A 20110-nucleotide genomic window follows, 5' to 3' on the forward strand; every position below is an offset into this window, starting at 1 on the left:
ATATTATGACATGATACAAACATGTGGAAAATATATCCATTGATAGAATTGCAAAAACATTTCTAAAGGAGAAGATCTCGAGGCCATCTTCTTTTTAGACGCCTAGGCGGATTATTAGGTAGTGAAGGAGAACCCGGGTTAGAAACGAGTTGGTTTGGGTGGTTGGAAAGTTTATTACGGAAGGATTGGTATCTGGTACTGGCCAAATCGGCAACATACGGAAAAATTAAAATTTATTGTTTGAAATTTGTGCCTTCCAGAGGGGTAAGATGTGTGATGCGCGTATTTTTTTTTTTTAGGTGTTTTGTTTTACATTATTGTAATTTGGAAATTAAAAGTTTTAGGGGAATTATTTATCTTTTTAATTCAGTAAAGTGAAGGAAAAATAAAATTAAAAAATACCTATAAATATGAACGTAGACAAAATCTAATGCGACTGAGACACTAGCCCTGAGGCCTTCAGATACAACGTCCAAAAAATAACCTTCGCACTCGGTTCTTTTTATTCACAACAGTGTTCCTTTACATCTGCTTATGGGTACTCATGCTTCGCTCGCGCGAGTCTGTTATAGGATATATCATCATCATAATGACTATCAGGATACTATTGATACTTAATTAATTAACCAATTTATCTTAAGAGTCTTTGATTACATATTACAACACGAAAAGAAAAAAAAAATGTCGGTACAATCTGTCCAATGGATTTTGAAATTCATTAACAGGCCAAAGGGAACATCGTAGCGATTTGAACGTATTAGTCATAAATAAATATGAAGTACATGGTTTCATAAGTTGTAAAAAATATTTAAATATCCTCAATGCAATTACTTTAACGACTCTATACAACCAAATCTAAATTAAACAATACTCTAATTACTCAACAAAGATAAAACAAAAAAAATGGAGACACATGGTAATACCAAAATGAAAACTAAAATAAGCAATTTACTATAATTCCTTCAAAAGGATAGAATACACTATTTGCTAAGTATCCTTCAAAATAGTTACTTCTTGGAAAACACTTTAAAAAAATATGATACATCTATAATTTATACATTGGCTGAAGTTTTGGAATAAATTTTAAAAATCATACATTGAATATTCTCTACAATCTTTAAAGATTTAAATAAATCAATTTTCATCGTAAAAAAAAATTAGACATGAAATATTTATGATTCAATCATCAACTAATGTTAGACTACTCATCTAACTATTAACAATGATTCAATAAAATGCACGCCTTTAAATAATAAATTCTAGTCATTATAACTAATTTATACATAATTAGGTTTTTAAAATAAAAAATTACAGAATGTGACTTAATTTAACTATTTAATTTTTATTTTTTTAATATGCAACGTACCTTTGTAATATTCTATGATGCCATCTCCAGTTCCAGTCTTTTTTTTGTCTTTCTTAATAAACAAAATTACTATTATCATTTTATTTATTCCTAATAAATATATTAATATTAATAAATACATTTATTCACGGATTTACATCGATATCAAGGGAATGTATGATGCATAATTAATTTATTATTATTTCTTAAAATGAATATATAATCTGATATTAATGAACAGCGAAATCTGAATATTTATTTTACAGAATAACTTCTTTATTCCACAATTGACACCAGATTTACTGATTTTTTTATTTTTTGTTAATAGTTTTTGCACTCAAGAATCAATGCATATTTTGTTCAATAAATTCATCATAATATCAATAATTTTTCTCTAAACTATATTTTATTAAGTTGTCGATACAAAATGGCGGATCTACAAATCTTTCTATTTTTGGCTTCGTTACATATTTTCTTCGCAAAAAAAAAAGATATCCACAGAATATATGACGTCACTAATTTAAGTGCATGATGACTAATCGAATTATATATAAATCAGAAATTAGTTCCTGCAACCATAGATAAAAAATATTGTTTCCAGAAATAAGTAGAAATGCACTTTATACATATATATAAAGACACATATTGATTTGTTATCATATTTCAATTTACATAAATTTTTATTTAAAATATATTTTGACTTCTAGAACTATAAATATTTTACAACCAAACTGGGTATAACTATTATTAATTTTAAAAAAATATTAATTTTTTTTTTCTTTATTTCATTTTATGATTTTCCAAAATCAGTGTATGTTCCTATGTTTACAGTAATTATAAGCATACTTGGATTATAACAGTAATTATTTGAACTTATATCGCATTAGGGTGCCTTCAACAGATTTGTCGATAAGAGTAAAACTTTGTAAGAAAGGTTAAAGAAACTCTAATTTTTACAATTATGAATCGTAACCATGCAATATAAGGATTTTTTATTTGTGTTTTCGAACTATCTATAATTGCCTCATGTCGATAATTTCTTAGCTAGGTGAGAAATCCAACTGCTAAACGACTCCTGTACTTCCGGTAAAGTGAGTACGGAAATGGGAAGTGCTCGGAGGGAAAACCTGGTTGTGCCTTTCACTTCCAGATGGTAGCCTAATTCGTAATCATTTCATTTTCGAGCCTGTCCTGGGAAATGGAGAAATTCTCCCCTCGGAAGGAACAATTATTTTGGACAGAATTGCAAACTACAAGAAGACACTTCGAGACCACGTGGACGGGAGAACATCCATTGTGCATTAGCAAGTGTCCTCTCACGGCCTTGATGCCAATTTGTCTGAGCCCGTCTCCTTATGCTCCCTTCTAACACGGCTGAATATTTAATAAATAAAAATAATCATAATAATTAATACCATGTATCAATAAATTACAGTACATGATTACTACTTATAAATATATATATTAAATGAACGCTTATTCAGTCCCGAGAGATGAAAAATAACTATATTTTTAACCGGTTAAAATGATCGGAAAATAAACGCAATTTTATTAATAGTAGTATTTAAAAAAAAAATAACTGTTATATTAAGATATTAATTGATAAATCACCATCAACACTTACTCTTATAACGTACAACATAGTTGTATGATTCTCAGCTACAATATTGTAGTTACAATTTGATGTCTCCGCTCGATTGATGTTCGAAGGTGTCCTGAATTGAACTTACTGATGTGGCACATGTGAGCAACCTTTTTTCTATTCTTTTTTTTCAAAATATGATGAAGCTAATATGCAATAATTTTTTTAAAAGGCAAGGAGACTCGGAAACGAATGTAAAATAAAAGAAAAAAATATCATACGATAACGATAGCTATACACATATGCACTATATGTCTTTTTCATTAGGGACATGAAAATGTTAACGAAGCAGTTATTATTTACAGATTAATAATTTAGAAACTATTTTTAAAAGATTTAATAGCTAACTAGAACTGAAGATTTTATGAAAAAATTCTAAGATACTCTAGCAGTATCAAGACATCAACTATGTTTGGCAAGGAACACCGAAGGAAAAAAAAGAGTTGGAAGAGAAAACTTGACTAGGGATGAGTGAATGCATCAAGATCGAAATTCCATAAAATAAATCTGTTATCCATCAAACTAATTTTTTTCCATAAAATTTCAGTAATTATAATCTTTTTTAATTATATAAAATTTTTATTATTACATAAAATTTTTATATAAGGAGTAAATCCGTAGGGCTTTATAATATATTGATTCCAAAATCCGCACAATCTTTCGAACTACGTTTCAGCCTACTCTAATTATTTTTTTTTTGTGATTACTTTTGTTCTTCGTAAGTTAACATCCCCTTACCAATAGTAGTATAAATAGTATACCACTTATACATAGTAGTACACATGATAATAAGGATAATCTGAACTATTTAATATCAAATGTTAAAATGGAAAGAATAAAATATCATTTATAATGCTGAATAAATCAATTTAATTTAAAAGTTAATTTTAGTTGATCATAATTTTAAAATCTATTATTTTTTTGGTAAGGGACACCCAACAAAATTTTTGATTTTATTGTACGTATTCCAAAGATAGAACATGCTTAGATTACTTTCACTACTGAGATCATCCTACGGACTATCACGAAAGAAATCCGCAATCAATAAAACAAATCAAATACTAAAAATAAATAATTTTTATGTCTGATGTGCCATTATTAAAGCAAAGTAGATATGATGACATGAGCTTTTTAATGAAGGCAAAGATTTCTAAGCATCCCAACTACCATAGTATAATAAATATCTAAGACATAGTTTTCAAAATATTATGCTAAGTTTATTATTGTTTATTTATTATTTTCTAATACACGGCAGAAAACATTTATTAACATTATAAAACTTCTTTATTATAAAAACGCATTTAAAAGCTAATAAAATAAAAATTAAAAATTAAAAAAAAAAAAGTACAAAAGTCATGAAAAGAATTACTTCACCGTTGCCTGGTAATGTCCTCAGAAACAGTTGATACATTTAAATCTAAATAAATTGCAACTGATATCGATAATTTTGGACGAACGAATTTGGATTGATATTACTGGAGTTTAACGACTAAGCTGAAAGTATTCAAAATAAAAAAATCGATACATTTTTTAAAATCATGAAAAGAGTTGGGATAGATATCTAAAAGCAAGCTTAGAAGAGCTGATGTGTCACCTTGAACTGTCTAGAATTGAAAAATGAGCGATAAAATTTAATTGTAATTGTCACTTCCCGAGAACTAAATAACCAATAGCTGAAATGGAATCTTCAAAACCACAGAGAAGGCAAAATTTAAACTAAAATTTCTAAAGAAAAACAAAGAAAATTTAATTTTTGAGCTTGATAATTTTTTTTAGACTCAAAGAGTGATTTCATCCACTTTCACTTTCTTTTACTATACGCCATAGTTCCTACCCATTGTGAGACGATTTGGAATAAGTATATTTTATTTTTATTTTGGTTGTGAAGTCAAAAAAAAAAAAGAAATCAAAAGCGAGGACGTTAAAGATGGGCTGGCAGATGTAACGGGAACCCAATTGACACAACAATTTAATTGATTCATTGTCGCTGATCTCTTTGATAGGCCTCGTTTCCAATTCATTGCTTCTACATGACTCTTAATAATAGTTCCCGGTTAGAAAATGATTCCAATTTCGCGAATCAATTGAAAAAAAAATAATTAATTAATTTATTAGAAAGTTAGGGAAGGACTGATTTTAAGCTACGAACCGACCCCCCCAAAAAAAATTCGAATCCCAAAGATGGTCTGACAAGTGAAAGTTTTTGGTTGTTTTCACATTTCAGTTTTATTTTTGTACATAGTATCCTTTCACAATTTTTTTTATAAACAATTTTGGAGCTGAATTATTTGGATTTAACATCGAAAGAAAGTATAAAGAAAATTGTGAGAAACACTGACTCCATCAATAGGCAGACTTAATAATTGTCGAGTTTAATTTAATTATTTTTACTAATGATTATATTATTTAAGATTTGAACAAAAAGTTTAGAAAAAAATATTGAAATTTACTTTAAAATATTTATTATTTGAAATATTTTAAAGAGGTGAAACCATCCCTTTGAAGATCTTGAACTAGATGATATCTATTTGACGTCAATCATTGATTGGTTTTTGATCTAATTTCAAGAAAAATTACGTTTCACTAATAAATAGAAACGAAAGAAAACGTTTCCTTAATATAAAAAAAAAATTACACTGTCTTTTTAATTTTGAATCTTTTTTTTTTACATAGGTCTTAGGTAAATTTTCAAATAAAAATTTTAATTAATTATGTTAGTTAGGAATAAAGCTATCTAATCATAGACAATATAGGAATTATCAATAAGTACGAATGATTATTATAAAAATATTCAATCTTTTCCAATATGCAGAAAATTGTGTTATAAAAAAAAAATATATGCAATTGAAATGATAATTCGCTTAGTTTTATATTATTTTAAAATAGTAAGTGATATTTTAGTATATCTTAGTAAATATTAATAATAACTTTATTATTCATTGACGGATATTATAAAATATGATAGGTATTAAAATATAGAAAGAAAATAATTGGATTTGATGTCGAAGGAATGACCGTGATATAGCAAGCAGTGGCAACCTCAGCGGGGTCTTCCGGTTCGAAAGGAAACAGAGCGCGAATGGGTCCTAACTTCCTAATCCCCGATCGTTTGTCCTTTATTGATATTTTATAATTATATTTTATTTTATATTTATTAATATTTTTATTTGAGAATATTAAAATATGAGATAATTCTTTTACTATAAACTCAATGGATATTTTGCTTCAGAATTATAACTTTCGAATATATAATTAATACTAACAAGATAAACGTAATGTTTTAAAGAAGTGAAAGCGTAACTTATTTTTTAATTTTATTATCATTAATACTTGTAAGGAAAACTTTTCTACGAATGGTCAAAGTATATCATAGCTCAGATTTTTATTTTTGTGTTCGAGATGTATACGAATTAATAATAAAAAAAAGAAGGATTAAATAATTTTTTTTTATCAGTCTTCTATGATTTTACATCCTTTTTAACCCATAGAAATTTATATTTATTATTTTTTAAAAGGACAACTTTCTTTCTTTTTTAAAGTAGCCTCCTTAACCATTGTATACCATAATATTGGTCCATAAAATTTATATTTGTCTTAAAAAAATATCCTAAATATCAGTTTTTATTTCAGTGTTTTTCACGAACAAAATAACCTGTTAACAAAAATGTATTTATTAACCATTAATTGAAAGCTTCAGAATTATATTTTATTATTATTTGTTTCATTTTATAATTTGATTATTTTTTTTTATTATTATTTTTGGTTTGTAAAATATTTTTAGTGTTGAGACGATTTCCCACATATCCTCAACTTCTTTTGGTCCTAGGATGGCCTGAAAACTTATCGACAAGGTCTTCAAATGTATATCTTATATTTTTACATTTTTTTTTTCATGTTTATTCTATGAGCAGTATTAAAGGTGAGGATCTTTCTTGTTTTAGAAGGAACCACCATTTATTCAGAAATTTATTTATTTTTTTTTATCAATCTTCTCAGGTCATCCTTTTTATGTTTTAGTATTTCTTTATTTCAATTTTTATTTTGTTTTATTATAATCATTATTTTTTTTTTTTTTTGGCGGGGAGTTGTACTTGTCTTCCGCTTATCCTCAACTTCTTTGGATCCCGGACACCTGATTATAGATAAAGATACAGTTTTTGACATACCGTTGATGAACATGTGATGCTGCCTCCATAATTGCTGGTATTGACTCCACCTGGCGGACTGATCGGGGGCCAGGGGATGCAGCTGGTGGAACTGATGGTGTTGGGGCTGGGGCTGGGGGGCCGCGGCAGTCCCATAGTCCATCACTAGACACTTGGCCTCGTACATCCTCGACCAGGGCCGGACCCGCACTGGGGCTACGCCTCGCTGGCATACCCCCTCCATTTAGGGCCTCCCCCTCCACGGCTTCCTTTCTGTCAATGGGCTCTTTACACCGCTCTCTTAGCTACTGATGAATCGCCTTTAAATGGATGCCAACCGATATTTAAGATTAACAACTATCACAACAAACGGGATGGACAGAGGTCCTGAAAATCCTGGTCGCTGGACAGGTTCGTATCCCTAATTACCCACCCTCTGATTAGATATTACGGTGTGTCAAGGAAAGATAAAACTCTTTACAGTCTTCCACCCTTTTAAAGTACCTATATAAGGTCTCTCCCCTCCTGTTCCGTGTAGATAAAATACTAGCAGCTAATTGTGATAATACTGAAGATATAAATCTAACATTTTTTTTTTTATCATACATACCTTAATTGTTTAACATTTAATTACTGAACAATTAGGTAGCTGAGTCAAGTATCAATGTGGTATTGGATTGAACTCCGCCTAATCTAAACCAGGATTTGACGATTCTGAGAATACAATATATGTATTCCAATTCCAAAAATGATCTTATATACTGAATAAGCCGACTTGAAGTAACATATTTTTTAATTTGTATTTTATGATATTTTTGTTTTGCTCGATTCTATTGCACTTTTAAAAAAATAGCTTTTAATTAAATAAATAAAGTTGTTCATACTGTTGTGGTACGAGAAAGTATTAAGATTAAAAACTCATAATAAACTCTCCGCGAGTTCTAAACAGGTGGTGACATCCACTAATCTCCTTCAAATCGAATATGAAGCCACAAAGAGAGGATTTGACCACACCCTCGGAGTCTAGGTTTACAGTTGAACAAATAAAAACAAAATGCAGCCTGTGATTCGGTCTTACTCCTCTGCCACGTCCCTGGAATAAGGCGCACCTTTTGGGCTTCAAATTTCATACCAAAATACCCTCTGCATTAGTTAAAGTTTTAATAGATCCCATACCACCTCCTAAATGTCAATTCAGTTTTTAAACTTGAATGCACTTAGGTTTAATATATTTAGTACTACGGTATAACTATTTATTGTTGGATTTATTCTATCATTTATGTTAAAATCATTACTTTTTTATATTATTAATTATTTGTATTTCTTCAAAACCTTCCAACAATCCTATATTGTAGTCCCAGAATTTCTGTAAGTCTGCAAAATTGATCTAGAAATCCATCATGATGGTTTAGGGCCTCAAAAACTGATTTTGTTTATTAAAAAAAAAATCAAGTATGCCAGTGCCATATTTATCAAATTAGGTATAATTAACTGACTGCTGACACTATAAATACGATTTATATACTTATCTCTTATCTGATAAGATAGTGATAATAGTTTATTACTAATTAAAAGCTTTATAATTTAATGGAAAAGTGACAAAATAGGGCGATTTGAATGAAAATATTGACCTGGGAAGAAGGTGTAAATCATATTTAAGAATTTCCTTGAAGATGGCAAAGGTTGGCCAAGACGTTGGACATTTAAAGAAATGATAAAGAGCGTTTTGAGCCTTAGCTTGGATACAAATTATTTTATTTAAACAATAAAAACAAGTCTCGAGAATGTGAAAAGATTATTATCATATAAAGATAATATAATAATAATATATTATATGTAATATAATTACGATTTTTTGGACCCTAGATGTTTTGAAACAAATAGGTTTGTTCTTTTTCTTCCTGTTCACGCCAAGTATCAAGAAGCCCCAATCCAATAAAACCACGTCTTTCAGTCTCCGCTAAACTGCCTCATTTCTTGAAGGGGTTTGTTTCGTTTAATAAACTCCTATTAGGGGCCGTCCGTAGCTTAGTTGGTTAGGCCTGGGTCTATCGTTCTGAGATCTGCGGGCGGCGCTGGTTCGAATCCTGCCTGGGTGCAATGGCATTTTTTATTAAGTAGCTGCCCACAAAATGAAAAAATTGATTCCCTCCCACCATGGTTAGAATAGGTTGGTCACCTATAGATAACTACGCAAACATCACCTTCGTTGTGGATTGCCTTAAAAAAAAAAAATTCTAGTACGTAATTCTGGGATAGTCTCTCGGGCTTCTTGTGAGTCATGCTTCTATGACTTTACAGCATCAGGTGCTGATGAACTTTAAACAATAGTTCACATAAGGAAGACTATAATCAGCCAGGTTCATTTATTTTGGTTAATTAATAAAACAGCAATTTAAATATAAATTTCATTTATTAATTTATCTCTTTTTGGGATGAAGTAAATTTTCTATTGACATAAATAATATATAGATGGGACGATTATATTATCTTTATTCTATGTTCATACTCTCCCTTATACAAACAATTATACAAACAATTTTAATGTTGATTTCTTGATCCTGATCTTTATTAGCGTTACTTCCTACAGTGTTGCAGGCGTGTAGAGCAACTACCCATTGGTACACTCTAATGCCGTTTTACATTGCCAGGTCTCGTGGCTATCTTCTTTTCAGGCGCCTCGGAGGATTGTCAGGAATGGAAGAGGATGCAAGGTTAGAAACTAGGGGGTTTGAGTGGTTAGGGAGTTTGTAATGGAAGGAGTGATATCTGGTTCTGGCTAGATCGGTTACATAGGGAACATTAAGGTCTTTATACATGATTTTATTTGTAACAAAGTAAGGAGCATTGAAGTTTTTACGAAGGATTTTGGATTGGATACGAGAGGAATTCGAAGGTTTAGATTTTGCACTTAAGATTCAGATTAGCAATTTTACATTTACTAAAGAAACGGTTTAAACTTCCAATCCATTACAATAGACTGATCTACTTGACTATAATAAGGCCTATCTGGATATACGGAGTTGAGCTTTGGGGCATCACTAAACCTTCGAATTCCTCTCGTATCCAATCCTTACAGGCCAAAATCCTTAATGCTCCTTACTTTGTCACACATCAGGACCTCAATGTTCTATATGTTGCCGATTTGCCCAAAACCAGATACCAATCCTTTCATGATAAACCTCCCAACCACCCAAACCCACATGTTTCTAACCTGGCTTCTCCTTCGTTGCCTGATATCCTTTCTTGGCGTATAAAAAGATGCCTTCGACATCTTCTCCGGAAATGTTATTTGTGGTATATTAAAGTATATATGCAAATAATTTGACCTTCGAAAGTAGTGAAAAAATGTGAACAAAATGATGGGGATGGGAGAGATCTAGCTATTATTGGAAAATAAATAGAACCTGGCTTTTCCTTAAATACATCTGAAAAGCAAATGGTCCCGAGATTTTATTTTCTAGTAACGTAATTGGAGTTCTATTAATGGGTAGATTCTCCACACGATTGTATCATGTAATTTTATATCTAATAGAAAATTTACTTGTTGTGTATAATTTTATACAGTTTTAAATAGCAATTAATAAATTACTAAACAATTTTTTTTTTTACAAATACCAGAAAATTATTTTAGTTGGAAAAAGTTTTTTTTTTTTTCTTTACTCTAAGGTGTACCCTCTTGTTTCGTTAAAACTATCACAAATGGAATATAAAACGGCGGTTTTCTCTAGGATTCATTAAGAATGATCATAAGAACGATCAATCACAAGACCGGATATGCAAAAAGGAAGGCCGGTAAAGACAGCCAAAAGGACAAGACTGACGTGAATGGCAGGATGTCCAGGATATAAATAGATCCACAGCGGAGGAATACATGAATGTAAGAGTGTTGAGGAGCGGAGGATCTGGGTTAGATAGGTCCTTAGGGAAGCAGCGAGCCACTCCGAATTATAGAAGATAATACTTCAATTCTCCCAGCGGTGTCCATCTTTCTTTGTTCCCTTTGTCCCCATGAATATATTCATCAAAGACCATGTACGACCATAAGTCACTCCGTCGGCTCCTTTTTATTGGAGTCCCGGTATCACGTGCTTCTAGCTCTGATTTACAACGTGTTTTTCAAATGCATGACATGCAGGAGTACATAGGATGCGTATATTTAAAGTGTATATCCAGAAATTGAATTCTCTATCAGACGCTAATAGGGAAAGGCAGCAAGTGAATGAAATTCTCATCAAATAAGAACTTCCCAGAAGTTCGTAACAATATGGGACGAGTAATAGCGATTTGAACTCTATTATAAATTATTGAAGTAAATGGGTTAAATAAAAACTAGCGGAGTAGATAAAAGGTGAATATAATTATAAAAAGGCTCATTACATATAAACACATAACAAAACACCATGAGGGCATGAGCTTGGTTAAACAACATAGTCCTAATGGTGTTTTGTTATGTGTTTATATGTAATGAGTCTTTTTATAATTATATTCAACTTTTATCGACTCTGCTAGTTTTTATTTAACCCATTTACTTCAATATAAATAAGCAACCCCGTAGAAAAGGAAATTAAAGATTGGTAATTTATTTCTTGCTATTTATAACTGTATAAAATTATATACTACAAAATTTTCTATTGGCCATAAAATAACATGATACAAATATGAAGAGAAGCTACACATTGATTCAACTCCATTTACGTCACTAGAGAAGAAAATCTCGGTGCCATAAGTTTTTCAGGTGCCTTGAAAGATTATCAGGTATTGAAAGAGAAGCCATTAACGATGGCTTATTGGAACCCCAAAGCTCGACACCGTAAGTCTAAATAGGTCTTATTATAGTCAAGCAGATTAGTCTATTGTTATGGATTGGAAGTTTACGTTTCTCTAGTAAAGGTAAACATTTTAAAATTGCTAAACTCGCACCTAGAGTCCAGAACCTTAACAGTAAGAATTTACAAATCTATTATTCTTCCTACTATAAGGATTTGAATCATGGCCTCTTACTACAAGCGAGGAACAGCACCTTACGATTTACATCTTCTTTTCAGACTCCTATGGAGATTATCAGGTATTGAAGGAGAAGCCAGGACAGAAACAAGTGGGTTTGGGTGGTTGGGAAGTTTATCATGGAAGGATTGGTATCTGGTTCTGGCCAAATCGGCAACATACAACATTGAGGTTCTGATGGATGAATTGATTTGTGACAAAGTAAGGAGCATTAAGGATCCTACAAAGGATTTTGGACTGTAAGGATTGGATACGGGAGGAATATCCAGATAGGCCTTATTATAGTCAAGAAGACCAGTATTTTGTAATGGTTTGGAAGTTTAGACCGTTGGTCTAGTAAATTCCCTGTCATTTCAGTCTTGTTTAAGGATTCCATGTCAGTCGTTTGTCCAGATGTAGTCCCAATAGTACAAGAGCGGGGAAGAAAAAAAGGCAGTTATCCAACCCCAATTTTTGATTACTTTAATAAAAACTATAATTACTAGTCAAAATTGATGAATCTGCCAAGTATAGGTAGGGAGAATAAAAAATGGCGGCTGTTTCAAAACCTTAAAAAAACATTAATTTTTTATTCCGAGCTCTATATCTTAAAAACTACCAACAACACTAGAAATTTTAAGAGAACATTATTTTAAAAAAAATAAATTTGATGAAATATTAGCCCTAAAAGAGCTATTTACGTCCAATAGTTCTCGAGATACGGCTTTAAAAGCAAAATGTCTTAAAAATCTACTGAAAGATTAGTAGTTAGTTAATTAATTTTGAGAAATCTATATCTCAGGAACTATGTGACGTACAGATGTCTATTAACACTCAAATTAAAGCTAGTTTAATGGACTATAAGGAAGTTTATGACCTTTACCTTCGTAGGAATAGTAGTTTTCATGATAATTGCTAAAATAAATTCATTCATAGTTGTTCGAATAAGTTTGATTTATGAAAAACTTCATTTCGGAAACCATTGAACGCACAGATGTATGCCAACGCTCAAATTAAAGCTAGTTAAATTTACTACAAAATAGTTAATTATGTTTATCTTTGTAAGAGTAGTAGTTTTTATGATATTTGACAAAATAAACTCACAAAATGTTAATTTCTAGTTGTTCGTATAAAATGTTGGATTTTTAAAAAAAATACCTCTAGATCCATAAGACCCACATATGTCTGCCAACACTCAAAATAAAGGAAATTTAACTTACTATAAAGTAGTTTATGACACTTATCTTCGTAGGGGTAGTAATTTTTATGATATTGGCATATGAATATAAATTTGGCAAATGAAAATTTGACCAAACAACTATAAATCAATATATTTCAGTGAATTTCAAGTAAACTATTACTGCTACAAAGATAAACATCATAAACTACTTTGTAGCTCATTAAACTAGCTTTAATTTGAGTGCTAATAGACATCTGTACGTCAAATGGTTTTTGAGATACAAATTTTTCAAAATAAATTCACTAACTACTGATCTTTCAGAACGTCCCATACAACAATTTTATGAAAGGTTGCTTTTTAAAAAGAAATATCTCGAAAACTATTTAACGTAAATAACTCTATTAGGGTTCATACTTTAGCAAATTTTCTCTTCTTTAAATGACGTTCTCTTAGGTTTTCTTGTGTTGTTCCTACTTTTTAAGATATAGAGCTCCGAATGAATTTTTTTTTTTATTGCTTTGAAACAGCCGCAATTTTTTATTCCCCCTACGTATACTTGGTAGACTCATCAATTTGGACTACTGATTATACATGGTTTTCATTAAAGTAATTAAAAATTGGGTTGAAATAACTGCTTTTTTTCTCCTCTTGGGCTCTTGTACTACAAGTAACGGTTCTGTCCAGCAGAAATGTGTGGGGTATTATTAAAGGGGACTGTGATGCAGGAATCACGGGTTTATAACGAAGGGATTCATTGCAATAAAATTAAAGATGGATGGCAATCTGTGAGGGCCGAAAGCACAATTCTCCAACCATAAATGTCATAGAAAGGAGTACAACATTCCTACTTCACCATAAAACAGACGTCATCAATATGTGAGTATTCTAATAACAATATAGCGATTAGCACATCTTTCAGGAACATACGTTATAACATATTACACATCAATAGTTTTGGATATATCCTTCACATATCAACAAACCTTAGAGAAGACCATAGAAAAAATGAAACGGTGTTTAAATTTATAAGATCTCACAATAAACTAGCAGAGGTGTGATAGAATATGTATAGATGTGCAAGAGATAAATAAGATAATATATGAAAACGAGCAGTAAAGTAGAAGTAAAGAAGAAAGACTGAACGAGATTACAACAATATGGTATAAGTCTAAATGACGAAAAATGTATGTTGATAGCACAAATTATCCATAAAGACCTAAATGTTCCTTATGTAACCGATCTAGCCCGAACCCGATATTATTCCTTCCATAATAAACTCCCTAACCACCCAAACCCACTAGTTTCTAACCTTCCATACTCTTCCATTCCTGGCAATCCTCCAAGGCGCCTGAAAAGAAGATGGCCTCGTGACCTTATATTGTAAACTGTTTTTAGAGTTCTACTACTGGGTAGTTTTTCTACATCCTGTATCATATCATTATGTCATTATGATCAAATATACTTGTTGTATTTTTTATACAGTTGTATATATCAATAAATAAATAATAAAAAAAAATTATCCATAAACACTCCTTAAGAACAATTTAAATACTATATCACAATTTAAGTAAAACTATTTAACTTAATGTTAGATACTTATTTCGACAGCCATAAATTAATAAAAAAAAATCGTATTTGACAAAAAGAAGAACAAAATAAAAATAGATAAATTTCAATGACATCTGGGATTGTGGAATCTTGTGATAGTCCTTTTGTTGTAAACTTGACATTAGCGTCCAAATTAGCTATTTTTTCACATAATCCACCTAAAAAGGAAAAATGATTAAATATTTTGAATTACCACTGTCGCGACTAGATAAGTTAATGTCCTATTGTTATTAAATTTTCTGCATTGTAGATATTGATTTTTAGGCTCGTACAGCTCATTTAAGGATAAAACCACGGTACAAATGATCTATGCACACCACTACCTCACACTAAGGAGCCTCGTCGAAAAAAATAGTTATGTGTCCTAATTTTGGCAATATTTAAACCTCATCTTCACCACGTTGTTCTTTAAGCCTCAACTTAATGTTTGACTTTTTTGTCTTCTTGGAAGCGTAGAAAGAAAAAAAGAAGCGAGCATTACGTTGCTGAAAAGTTTGACCGCAGAGTGAGAGTGAAATTTGAGGTTTTCCGACAGAGTGCCTGGGTCCTGCTTGTGGACCATGGTTCGCTGGACCCTGGAGAAAATTCCAGTGTCTGAATATACTTTGTTCCATATCAGTGAAGCTAGCCTCTATAACAATGTCAAGAATATCTATATAAAGTTTCTAGCACCTGTCTTGATATATATGTAAAGATAAAAAGTAACATTCTAAAAGGAATATTTTTTCTGTAAATGTGAATTATTCAAAATCGCTTGGTCAAATAATTAGACAAAATGGACTTAATCTGTAAAGTTCTCTTAACTTTAAAAATGTTATATTTATAATCCTAAGTTTTCTATTATTTAGTCTCATAAAGTTGTTTTTTTAAAATGATTTGGTTCTAAAATTGTATTAAGGTATGATAATTTATAAATAATATTGTTATTTGTTTGGAATTGATGAAGATCATATGTTCATCAAAAGCTGTTTGTCGATCGGATGAACAGGGAGCGAGTTATGATCGAAAACGTCCACATTATTTTTTTCTTTTAAATAACGCATTCTAGAAATGTCCAAAAGGGTGTTTCTTGTAGAAAAATTTAATGCTGAATCGAATGGCGCAAGAATAATTGTCCTTGAGAATGACCGGATAGTCCGAAACTTCGAACTTATGAAGAAATAAAAAAATGTTTTGAGACTAAAAAAGATAAAAAAAATTTAAAAGTGTTATTCACTGTTTAAATTTAGACTTTCTTTTAAAGTTACTTCGTAAAATTAAATAATCCGTTTTAAAACTTGTATAAAAAGATTTTTTTTAAAAAAATATATATATATATCCTTTTTGATAGTGTAAAACTACTCATTATATGCAAATTTTTCGTACAATATGTTTCAGTAATATAAAGAAAACCTACAACAAACATAAGAATCTCATGTGCAGAAATTAGAAAATAAAGTAAGCGAAGACGAAAGAATAAGAAAACAAAAGTAATAAAACAAAAATTAATAAATAGCTGTAATATTAAATAAATAATAAATAAAACAAAACAATATTGATAGTAAATAACATAAGAAATAAATATTATTAGAAATAAATGGAATTTAATAAGGTCAAAGTAAGCTATCTATTTAAAGTTAAGATATAATACAAATTAATCATTATTATATATGTTTCCTGATCAATAAATATTATTATAGAGTTTATCTTATATAGGGATGAGGCGCCTTAAGTTTTTTAAAAATAAAGTATTGCGTAAAATATTTAAACCAAATAAAGAAGAGTTAACTGGCGAATTTAATGCTGAATTTGCAGCGGGTAAATATAATTCAGATGGTAGTGTTTCAGCAAATATTAGGGTATTCATGATCTGTTAAATGCAAAATATTTTAACATGTTAAATGTTATAAGTATAGGATTGTGAGCAGCCTTATATATAGTTGTGTTAAATGTTAAATGTATGAAGCTTCTAGCGTATTTTTTGAGCAACTTGTTTAGTAACCTTTTCTTCCAAAACATCTTGTTATTGTTTACCTCTAAGATTTAATTACATTAATTTATTACAACATGCCTAAAGTAAGTGAAAAGTAGAAGTGTGAGAGTTTTGCTTCTGATTGTCTTGTTTAAAAACGTCCAAAACAATCAAAACAAAAACTACGAGCAAATAACCTAACACGACAACAAACAAAATTATGTAGACCTCAGCTGGTCTGGTGCATGAAGTCATTCTTCATTTAACAGACCAAGTAACAGACTCTAACATGTTAAATGTTATATCGTTTTAACATGATAAAAGAAGAATATTTTCCCATTTAACATAACTTGTTCCATTTAACACGCTTTAACTAATGAATACGTTGAAGGGCTTAGTAATGAATGAATCCTTAAAAAGTTAAGAAGGACTGTGAATAATCGGACGATTACCGATAATTAAACATCCGAGAAGTATGCTGAAAAGTAAGTGGGAAGATGGTGTCAAAATTAATCTTGTAGATTTGTGTTTGCTTTAGCATTACTGGACACATTTACAAATGTATTTGTAGGGGCCCCTTGTAGCCGCGGGAGTTGAAACATCAACTTTTGTTTCTTTGGTGGTCCCTCGAAATAAAAACTGGACACTTATCATTTTCCAAAATTTAAAATATAGGTATTTTTAAGATACTGAAAGGCTTTTATAATAGCAATATAAAATCTTTGAATAAAATTAGCTTCATTAATAGGTTTTCAATTATAGAAACATTTTTGGATTTCAGTAAAGTGTAGTTTAGTTTTTTGTGTATGTTTGCATAAATGTAGAGAGTATTTACAGAATTTAATTTAATTCAAACAAGATTAGTTAAGTTTTCCGCGTATTTATATTATAAATTAAACTATAAAGTTGATTTGCATGTTTTCGATGATTTATACACATTCTGGATTTTTACTGCTCGCTTTTGCACATTTTGGATTTTTTACTGCACATAAATCCGGTCTCTAGTACAACTTATTCAGTACGAATCTCTTCTCTTGTTTATTTCCAATTATTGACAACTAAATGATGAAAAAAAAACATAATTGTTCATATCAATTTTTTTAACAGTACCATTCCAACTTTAGGAAAAATTCCTTTAAAAAAATAATAATAAAAAACTGTCACAATTGAAACTCGATTCCTCGAGCTCTACGATTCCGTGTGTTTCTTATTCACAATAGAAAACTTTCGAATCCATCGGCAAGAGTCATCGGGGTGAACGATCGAGGGTGACTGGAGTACAAGAAGTAAACTGTAACAGGAGACCAATGAGGAAGCTGCTAGGTATGGTAACTGGATGGATTGGACAGATATGGTAGAGTATTAAGTAATGAAACAATTAATCACCTAAAATGGAAAGGTAATACGTAACAAGCATTTTCATAAACCGCATAAAACCTTTACAAAACAATAATTCAAATCCGAATATTTAATAATAATTTATACAAATTTCAGGAAACAATTTATTCACGCTTCCTTAAATGAACTTACACAATGTGACAATAAAATTGCTTCCCGCTCTAAAATACTACTTTCCCTGCTAAGTTTTAAACCTGGAATACATTTTTTTTTACCAGTGCAGGAAATTTAACTCTAAATCGGAAAGACTTTTATAGAACTACGGGCCCAAAGTTGTAACGCAAGCGATGTAAGAATGCATAAACGTAAACATTACATCTAGTCAAGCGGCTATGCAAGCTGAACTACAAAATTTTGCATACAACATCAACTGGAAATTCTTTAAATTTTAGGATAGGAACTTTTGATAGGTATTAATGCCGAAGTATTATAATAGCAAATAATTCTGAGAAAATATTAATCATATTAATACAACCCAAAGGGATTTTTATTCTCCAATAATTTTATAAATGCATTTTAGGGAAATCAAATTTTCAAAAATAATTTGGAAAAACCTCTACCCTTTAAATAGGGTAATTATTTTGTAAACTCTAACTTTTAAGTGTTTGGATAGAAAGCGCGGTCTAAGCAGTTTCGAAAATGAAAAGTAACAAACTTTTCCCGCCTTCAACCTCCCTTTTTGTTGCTCACTAATTTCGTTTTTCTAGTTACTGTAGAACCTAAATGCTTAAAATCTACCTCCTCAAACGTACATCCTGTTATATCTATATCAAGACGTTTCTATTGCTAATCATATATTTGGTTTTATTCGTATCATTCATTTCGAGACCTGGTTCCTAACAAGAGTTTATCAACGCAGCTGTATTAAGCTCGATAGTTTCCTTGTCCTCATTCAATGATACCAAAACATTATTCACCAAAAGCTTGGAACAACCTATTAAAAGTACAGCCAAGAGTTGTATATTTGAAAAATATCTTCTAATATTGTGACTGAAGAGAGAAGATGAAAATGATTATTAGGAAATTCCAAAACGATACAGAAGTGTGAAATGTATAGAAAGAAAAAAAGGTATGATAAGTTTTAATTAGTCCTTAATCAATAAAATATGTACTTAATATAGTTCAAAAGGTTACTACATTTAATCTTTTTAAAGTAATATATATAGATTAAAATATTCCTTCAAAGCGAAGCTTCATAGACAAGACTGACATCCTTGTCCTCGAAACCCCACCGTCCAGACGGCCACGGGACAGATATGGCGACCGACAAAATAAACCGGAGAGGCGTTGTAGGTGGAGAGAGAATTTTGGAGAAAGTTGCCCGGGGGAGAAAGTCCTTCCGGGCCCCTTCCGCCCCCCACTTCGCAGCAGTTTATGCAACCCTCCAGAAGGATCATCCTTTCTAACCCAGTTATTCTACTGCGGGCTGTAGTCACCAAGATTTTTTTTGCAGGAACCGTATTCGAAAAAAAAATTCTTTTATAGAGCATGAGAAAAAGAGATGAGGAGTGATTTCGATTATATTCGAACTATCAGCTCCTTGGTTTTTTTTTCCCTCTAGAATATTCTACCATTTAGTAGAATCTTAAGTACACATTTGTTTTATCAGCTTACCTTAACAATCTAGTAGAACCTGTAATAAACTCCTTTTTATTGGGTCCTTTATATATTAATCCATCTGATACAACCATATATATATTTTTACTTGGCCACCTAAACCATCTAGAAAAACCTATAGAATCCATATATAAAATTGTACTATTTTAAACTTGTTTTAGATAACTTATGATACTGATATTTTGTTTTATAATTAATCAAACCAACTAAATTTTAATTTTATCAGGTTTAATAGTTT

General features: G+C 30.6%; 1 protein-coding gene across 8 annotated transcripts in view; it reads right to left on the reverse strand.

Annotated features, from left to right (window-relative positions):
• Positions 1-20110, reverse strand: part of LOC106678541 (thyrotroph embryonic factor) — a 680455-nt gene that overhangs the window by 163750 nt on the left and 496595 nt on the right. The window contains exon 1 of one of the 8 annotated variants that reach the window (XM_067048771.1): positions 7154-7554. The exons of 4 other annotated variants lie outside the window; for them this stretch is intronic. In XM_067048771.1, coding sequence (XP_066904872.1) covers positions 7154-7376 — 223 coding nt within the window. In that variant the 5' untranslated portion in view covers positions 7377-7554. Of the gene's footprint in view, positions 1-7153; positions 7555-20110 lie in introns of those variants that run through there. 3 more of the 8 variants (XM_014417097.3, XM_067048774.1, XM_014417103.3) reach the window with 3 other exon arrangements.

This window comes from Halyomorpha halys, unplaced genomic scaffold, assembly GCF_000696795.3.
Source record: "Halyomorpha halys isolate HHAL.00 unplaced genomic scaffold, Hhal_1.1 Scaffold146.1, whole genome shotgun sequence".
Taxonomy (NCBI): domain Eukaryota; kingdom Metazoa; phylum Arthropoda; class Insecta; order Hemiptera; family Pentatomidae; genus Halyomorpha; species Halyomorpha halys.